The 8,938-nt window shown below is 35.9% G+C and overlaps 1 protein-coding gene across 2 annotated transcripts in view; it reads right to left on the bottom strand.

Annotated features, from left to right (window-relative positions):
• Positions 1-6,436: 6,436 nt before the first annotated feature.
• The window catches only part of HNMT (histamine N-methyltransferase), a 46,357-nt gene continuing 43,855 nt past the window's right edge, over positions 6,437-8,938 (bottom strand). For both annotated transcript variants that reach the window (XM_043576619.1, XM_043576620.1), the window contains one exon: positions 6,437-7,147. In XM_043576619.1, coding sequence (XP_043432554.1) covers positions 6,792-7,147 — 356 coding nt within the window. In that variant the 3' untranslated portion in view covers positions 6,437-6,791. The remainder of the gene's footprint in view (positions 7,148-8,938) is intronic.

Here is an 8,938-nt window from a genome sequence, read left to right as displayed (position 1 = left end):
GTTGCAAATGGCAAGATTTCATTATTTTTGATGGCTAATATTCCATTGTGTGTCACACACACACACACACACACACATCACCTCTACTTTACCCATTCATCAATTAATAAAACTTGAGCTACTTCCATATCTTAGCTATTGCAAATAATGCTATAAAAATAGGGGTACATGTATCTCTTTGGATTAGTGTTTTTGTATCTGGGGGTAAATACCCTATAGTGCAATTACTAGATTTCAGGTTAGTTCTATTTTTAAGTTTTGGGGGAACCTCTATACTGTCTTACACAGTAGCTACACTAGTTTGCATCCCCACCAACAGTGCAACCGAGATTCCTTTTTCTCTAAATGTGTGTGTGAAGCGATATCTCATTGTAGTTTTGAGTTGCATTTCCCTGATAATGATTGATGTTGAGCATCTTTTCATGTGTCTGTTAGCCATCTGTAAGTCTTCTTTGGAGAAATATCTGTTCATGTCTTCTGGTGATTTTTTAATTGGATTTTGTTTGTTTTGTTTTTGTTTTCTTGGTGTGGAATTGTATACATTCTTTATATATTTTGGATACTACCCCTTTACCAGATATGTCATTTGCAAATATCTTCTCCCATTCAGTAGGGTATATTTTAGTCTTGTTGGTTGTTTCCAACCAGTTTTGCTGTTCAGAAGCTTTTTATTTTGATGTAATCCCAATAGTTTATTTGTGCTTTTATTTTTCTTGCCTCAGGAGACATATCTTGAAAAATGTTGCTATGGCTGATGTCAGATAAATTACTAACTACCTGTGCTCTCTTTTAGGATTTTTGTGGTTTCAGGTCTCACATTTAGGTCCTTAATCCAGTTTGAGTTTATTTTTATGTATGGTGTAATAAAGTGGTCCAGTTTCATTCTTTTGTATGTTGCTGTCCACATTTCCCAACACCATTTGTTGAAGAGGCTGTCTTTCTTCCATTGCATATTCTTGCCACCTTTGTTGAAGATTAATTGACCATATAATTATGGGTTGATTTCTGGTTTGTCAGTTCTGTACCATTTGTCTATGTGTCTGTTTTTGTGATAGTACTATACTGTTTTGATTACTACAGTTTTGTAATGTAATGTGAAGTCTGGAATTGTGATACTTCTGATTTTTTTTCTTTTTTGAGATTGCTTTGGGTATTTATGGTCCTTTCTAGCTCCATACAATTTTAGAATTGTTTGTTCTAGTTCTTTGAAAAATGCTATTGATATTTGGATAGGGATTGCGTTACATCTGAAGATTTCTTTCAATGGTACAGAGATTTTAACAGTATCTGTTCTTCCAGCTCATGTGCATGGAATGTCTTTCTATTTCTTTGTGTCATCTTTAGTTTCTTTCATCAGTGTTTTATAGTTTTCAGAGTACAGGTCTTTCACATCTTTGGTTAGGTTTATTCCCAAATATTTTATTGTTTTTAGTATGTTTGTAAATGGGATTTTTTTCTTAATTTCTCTTTCTGCTGCTTCATTATTAATGTATAGAAGTGCAACAGATTTCTGTACATTGATTTTGTAACCTGTGAGTTCATTGAATTCATTTATCACTTCTAGTTAATAGTTTTTTTTATTGAGGCTTTATGGTTTTCTATACAAATTATCATGTCATCTGAAAATAGTGAAAGTTCTTCCTTACCAAGTTGAATTCTTTTCTTTTTGTTGTCTGATTGCTGTTGCTAGGACTTCCAGTACTATGTTGAATAAAAATGCTGAGAATGGACGGGCATTCTTGTCTTATTCCTGAACTTAAGGGAAAAGATCTCAGTTTTTCCCCATTGAGCACGATGTTAGCTGTGGGTTTTTCATATATGGCCTTTATTATGTTGAAGTCTGTTCCCTCTAAGCCTACTTTGTTGAGGATTTTTATCATGGATGGATGTTGCAGTTTGTTGATTCTGCATCTATTGAAATGATCATATGGTTTTTATCGTTTCTCTGATTGATGTGTTGTATCACATTGATTGTGTGAGTATTGAACCACGCTTGTATCCTGGGAATAAATCTCACTTGATTGGGTTGAATGTTTTTTTTAATGTATTGTTGGATTCTGTTTGCTAGTATGTTGTTGAGGGTTTTTTCATCTATGTTCATCAGAGATATTGACTTATACTTCTCTTTTTTGTGGTGTCTTTATCTGATTATCAGGGTGATACTGGCTACATAAAATGAATTTCAAAGTTTTCTTTCTTCTATTTTTTGGAATAGCATGAGAACAATTGATATTAATGCATCTTTAAATGTTTGGTAGAATTTGCCTGTGAAGCCATCTGATCTTGGGTGGACTTTTGTTTGTTGGAGTTTTTGATTACTGATTCCATTTAATTGCTGGTAATCTGTCTATTCAAATTTTCTATTTCTTTTTGCCTCAGTTTTGGTAGGTTATATATTTCTAGGAACTCATCCCTTTCTTCTAGGTTGTCCAATCTGTTGGCACATAATTTTTCATAATATTCTCTTACAATTGTTTGTGTTTCTGTGGTATTAGTTGTTACTTCTCCCATTTCATTTGTGATTTTGTTTATTTGGTTCCCCCCCCAACTCTTTTTTTGATGAGTCTGGCCAGAAATTTATCAATTTTTTTGATCTTTTCAAAGATTCAGCTCCTGGCTTCTTTGATCTGTTCTATTAGGGTTTTGTTGTTGTTGTTGGTGGTGGTGGTGGTGGTGGTTTTGTTTTTGTTTCATTTTGTTTTGTTTTAGTTACTATATTCTTTATTTCTGCTGTAATATTTGTTATTCCCTTCCATCTGCTGAGTTTGAGTTTTATATGTTGTTATTTTCCTAGCTCCTTTAGATGTAAGGTTAGGTTTTTTATTTGAGATTTTTCTTGTTTCTTGAGGTGGACCTATATTGCTGTAAACTCCTCTCTTCGATCTGCTTTTGCTGCATCCCAAAGGTTTTGGACTGTTATGTTTTCATTTGCATTTGTTTCCATGAACTTTTTCTTTTTTCAATTTCCTGGTTTACCTATTCATTGTTTAGTAGCACATTATTTAACCTCCATGTATTTGTGGTCTTTCCAGATTTTTTCTTGTGGTCGAATCCCAGTTTCGTGGGGTCATGGTCAGAAAGGTTGCATAGTATGACTTTGATCTTCTTCAATGTGTTGAGGCTTGCTTTATGGCCTACTCATATGGAACATTCTGAATATATCTGTTAAATACATATATTTCACTGTATCATTCAAAGCCACTGTTTCCTTGTTGTTTTTCTGTTTAGATGATTTGTCCATCATTGATTAAGGAGGATTGTTAAAGTGTTGTTAAGGATTGATAAAGTCCTTTTCTATATTTGTATTACTATTAATTGCTTCTTTTATGTTTGTTATTAACTGTTTTATGTATTTGGGTACCTTCATCTTGGGGGCATAAATATTTACAATGGTTATATCTTTTTGTTAGATTGTTCCCTTTAATATTATTATAAAGTGTCCTTCTTTGTCTCTTGTTACAGTCTCTTTTTAAAGTCTATTTTGTCCAATATAAGTATTGCTACCCTGATTTTCTTTTGACATCCATTTGCATGATAAATGTTTCTTCATCCCTCATTTTCAATCCATAGGTGTCTTTAGGTCTGAAATTAGTCTCCTGTAGGCAACATATAAATTGATCTTGTTTTCTTTATCCACTCTTTCACCCTGAATCTTTCGACTGGAGCATTCACTACATTTACATTCAAAATAATTATTTATATATATGCATTTATTGCCAATTTGTTACTTGTTTTGTGTTTGTTTTTGTAGTTTTTTTTTTATCGTCTGATCCTTCTCTTGCTCTCTTTCACAGTTTTCTGGCTTTCTTTAGTGAAACACTTGGATTTCCTTCTCTTTATTCTTTGCATATGTATTAGTGGTTTTTGATTTGTGGTTACCATTAGGTTTTGTACATAACATCTGTATATAGCAGTCTGTATTAAACTTAATACAGTCACTTAAACTTAAACCTATTCTTAATTCCTTTCTCCCTAGTACTTTTGTTATATAGTATCACATTTTGCATCCTTTTATCTTGTGAATCCTTTGACTAGGTTTTACAAATATATTTTTTACTGCTTTGTGTTTCCTACTTTTCATACTCTTATGGTCTTTCCTTTGTACATAGAGTCCCTTTTAACATTTCCTGTAGGGCTGCTTTAGTGGTCATAAAGTATTTTAGTTTTTGTCTGAGAAATTCTTTATTCCTCCTTCTTTTCTGAATGCTAGCCTTGCTCGATAGAATATTCTTGGCTGTAAAATTTTTCCATTCAGCACTTTGCATATATGCCACTCCTTTCTGGCCTACAAAGTTTCTGCTGAAAAATCCACTGATAGCCTTATGTGGTTTCCCTTATAAGTAAATGTCCTCTGTTGCTGCTTTAAAAATATTTTCCTTATTACTTCTTTTTCCCATTTTAATTACTATGTGTCTTTATGTGGACCTCCTTGGATTGATTTTGTTGGAGAATCTCCATATCTCCTGGATCTGGATTTCTATTTCTTCCCCAGATTCAGGAAGTTTTCAGCTATTTGTTCCTCAAATAAATTTTCTGCCTTCTTTTCTGTCTCTTCTTCAAGGATCCCTGTAATGCAAATGTTATTATGCTTGATGGAGTCATTGATTTCTCTAAGTCTAGTCTCATTTTGTATGTTTGTTTTCTTTCATCTGCTCAGCTTGATTCTTTTCCATTACTGTCTTCATTGTCATTAATTTGTTCCTCTGTTTCCTCTAGCCTGATATTTATTTCATCTGGTGTATTTTTAATTTCATTTATTGTGTTCTTCATCTCTGATTAGTTCTTTTTTATCTCTTTGTTAAAGGTCTCACCGATGTCCTTCACTTATAAGGACATGGGATAGTACAGTGACTATCTTTATGATCATTACTTTGACTTCTCTATCAGGCATATTACTTACATCCATTTTGCTTAGGTCTCTTACTGTGGTTTTGTTCTGTTCTTTTCACTTGGGACATGTTCTCTGTCTCTTCAGTTTGTCTCTCTGTCTTTTTCTTTGTGTTGGGAAAGTCAGATACATCTCCTGCTCTTTAAAGTAGTGGGCAGGGCATACACTTTTAATAAGTTGGTGCTGGTCATCTTCCGTAGGGTACGTACAGCAGCTGGCCAGTACAGGACTGGCCAGTGCTGCTCTGCAAAGCGCATGTGGACAAGGTTTGTGCAGAGATGACCCACTGCCAGGAACAAGCCCCCATAAAACATGCAGATTGTGAGACTCGGTGTTAGCAAGGTTTATGCCAGTCTTCTAGGGGAGGGCATGCAGTGCATGCAAGTGACTGGGAAGGGCGGATCTGCTGACATATGGAGAGGTGCTTGGTGTGAGCAAGTTAGGTAAGGAGTGTGAACTCTGCTAGTTTCTGAAGGTGGCCAAGTGTTTATGCTGAGGCATGGGGGAGGAAATAGTGCCTGCCAGCTTCTTTGTTTCTGGAGGAGTTTCCCAGGGAAATCTGTTTCTCTGGGACATGCTCTGTGATCAGTAAATAACTCTCCCTCCCATAGGCCAGGTGCATTTCAAACTGCTGCTTCAATGCTGTATTTCCATGGGCTATTTGTTATGCTATCTTTTTAGGGGTGAGGACTCAGTTTCCTATAGCTCACTGGGCTCTCCCAGAGCAGAGCTTGTTAATTTTTAAAATTCCAGGCTTTAAGTCCTTCTGCTTATAAGCACTCATGAAATTTGGCCCCTCTTACTTTCAAAGCCAAATGTTATGAGGATTCACCTTTCCCATCCAGGTTCCCCAGTGTGACAGTGTATTTCTCACCTTTCTCTGTGTTCCTGATTCCCTCCAAACTTCAGACAGCCAGGGACCTTTGAGCTCTCCACTGCATTCACCCTTCCTACTCTCCTTGATATGGGTTCATCTCTACCTTTAGTTGTGGAGTTTGTTCTACCAGTTTTTGGGTCATTTTCTGGGTTATTTATGCTAATGTGAATGTTACCTGGTTGAATCCATGGGATGACAGGAGCTTAGGGTCCTTCTATTCTGCAATCTTCCCAGCTTCCTACACAAAGATTTATTTTTAGAAAAAAAAGTGAAATTGTAATTTTTTGTAATTAAATATGTTAATATTCCAAAAGCTTGGTTTAAGAAGGCCTTTTAAAACGTGTCAGAAACCCAGAAAATAAGAAAGGAAAAAACTCTGAAAGCTGACTGAATAAAATAGAAAACTTCAGCTTTTCAAAAAACAAAACACTATAAAATCAAAGATAAAAAGGTAAACAATAAAGATAAAAGAGAAAACAAAATGGAAGGAAACAGAACACATGAAAAAGAATTAATTTTGTAATATCCTAAGGTGCTAACTTTTAGTAATCAATAACAACAAGATAGAAACTACTAGAGGAATGTGCACAGACAATTCTTCACAAAAGAGGAAAAATCAATAAACATATACTTTTTCTTATATATCAATAAATATATACTTTCTTAGTATATAAAGAATCCACAGCACATGTTTTATTAAAATTTTGGTAAATTCCAGTACAATCAACAAATAGAAAGAATTTTCTGGTCAATAGGCCAGTGAAACTTAGTTGGCTCATTTTTCCAGCTTATCCTATATTTAGCCTGAATGTGGCCTCTTGACCTGGAGAAGGAATGGGGTAAGACCAACAGTATCATATATGATTCTTCATGGAAATCTGAGAATTTCTTGGAACTCTCTAAGTTTTATATATAAGACAAAATTGCCTATTTATATTAGAAGATGTGTTTGTAATTTTAATATAGAAATAAGTGATCAACATTATTTGAAATACAACTTTTTGAATACAGTTTCATAATTGATATTTATGCTTCAACCACTATGAAACTCAGACTGTTATTAAAAAGAACCTTTCCCTCTTTCTTTATACTGAATTCAGACTCTTGCAGATCTTTCATAATTTCTGCTTTGAGATCAGGTGGTGCTGTTGTATTAAAGTTGCAGGTTTCTGTCAAAAAATCCCAAAGCAGGTCACCATTTTCATTGCCATCAATAAAACAATCAGATATGTCCATGGTGGACAGAAGGTCATAACATTCATACTTAATCCCCAATTTGTCCAGTATCTGAGAGAGGTCAGACGATGTAACATATTGGCAGAGGTCATATTGGGGTAAGCGGGATCGGTACTTTTTCCACAGCTTGTCCCAGCCACTGGTTCCTGTGTGACAGAACAAAGTTCATGCTTTCATTTATTCTTATTTTCATTTACCTACTTTAGCAGGCAGTATAGTAGATGTTTAGAATAAATCAGTCAAATAAAGAAATATTCTTTCCTTTGGGTAGCTTAATTTAAGGAGTACACAGCAGGGAGAAAGAAAGTTAAATACACAAGTAAATAAATCACATATCAGATGCTGATAAGTGCTAATAAAAAACAAATTAGAGCAAGGAATAAGGAAGGTCAAAGAGTTGGATGGATGGCTGTTTTATATAGGTGGTCACAGAAAGTCTCTGTAATAATGTGACATTTGGGCAGAGACATGACAACTAACCATGTATTATTATTTTTTTAAATGTTTATTTTTGAGAGAGAAAGAGACAGAGCATGAGCAAGAAGGGGCAGAGAGAGAGGGAGACACAGAATCAAAGCAGGTTCCAGGCTCTGACCTGTCAGCACAGAGCCTGATGCGGGGCTTGAACTCATGAACTGTGAGATCATGACCTAAGCCAAAGTTGGATGCTTAAACGACTGAGCCACCCAGGCACCCCATGACAACAAACCATGTAGATATCAGAGGGAATAATCTCTCTACTTTAGGTAGAGAGAAGAGCAACTACAAAGGACTTGAGACAGGAGCATGCTTGGCATGTTAAACACTAGTCAGGGAACCAGTGAGATTGGAATTGAGTGAGCAAGGGGGAGAGTAGAAGGAGACAGGTTGGATGAGTGGTCGGGGGAGTAGATAAGGTGCCAAATCATGTGGGCAAGATGTGAAGCCATTGTAGTGCTGTTTGATAGAACTTTCTGTATTGATGAACATGTTCTATATCTGTGTTGTCCAGTATGGTAGCCACCAACCATCTGTGGCTAAGAAGCATTTGAACTGCAGCTAGTGTGATCAAGGAAATGATTTTTAAGTTTTATTGCATTGCAGCTCACTTAAATACCAATTTCAATAGCCAAATGTGGCTTTCATATTGGACAACACATTAGAGTGACTTAACCTGATTTACATTTTATTTTTTTTATTTATTTTTTTTTTTAATTTTTTTTTTTCAACGTTTATTTATTTTTGGGACAGAGAGAGACAGAGCATGAACGGGGGAGGGGCAGAGAGAGGGAGACACGGAATCGGAAACAGGCTCCAGGCTCTGAGCCATCAGCCCAGAGCCTGACGCGGGGCTCGAACTCCCGGACCGCGAGATCGTGACCTGGCTGAAGTCGGACGCTTAACCGACTGTGCCACCCAGGCGCCCCAACCTGATTTACATTTTAATAAGTTCACTTGGTCACACACATGAGAATAGATTATAGGGGGAATATGGGCAGAAACTGGGAGAACAGTAAGGAGGCTATGGCAATAATCTGGGTGACAGATGATAGTAAGTTGGAGGCGATGAGAAGTGGTTCGATTTTTTTTTTATTATTATGCTCCTAGATCCAGTGAGATTTGCCAACAATTTGGATACTGGGTGTGAGTGAAAACAAAGAGTCAGTGATGACCCCAATGATTTTGACCCAAGCACCTGAAAAGAGAGAACTGTCATTGTTGGAAATGGGAAGATTGAAGTAGGAGCAGTCTAAAATGTATCATCAGGGTCTGGTTTTGGAAATGTGAATTTGAGATATCTATTGATATCTCTATTGGATATTCCATTGGTGATTGGAGGAAGGCAGTTGTTTATGTGAGTCTTGCATTCAGAGGAGAGGATCTAAGGTTAATAACTGAAATAGAAAGAAAGAGCACAATAAATACAATCATGATTTTCTCAAAAGGAAGATGAGGTA

The sequence above is a fragment of the Prionailurus bengalensis genome, chromosome C1 (genome assembly GCF_016509475.1).
Source record: "Prionailurus bengalensis isolate Pbe53 chromosome C1, Fcat_Pben_1.1_paternal_pri, whole genome shotgun sequence".
NCBI classification, from domain to species: domain Eukaryota; kingdom Metazoa; phylum Chordata; class Mammalia; order Carnivora; family Felidae; genus Prionailurus; species Prionailurus bengalensis.
The sequence above is the reverse complement of the archived record's forward strand: the minus strand, read 5'-3'. Positions and strand labels throughout refer to the sequence as shown.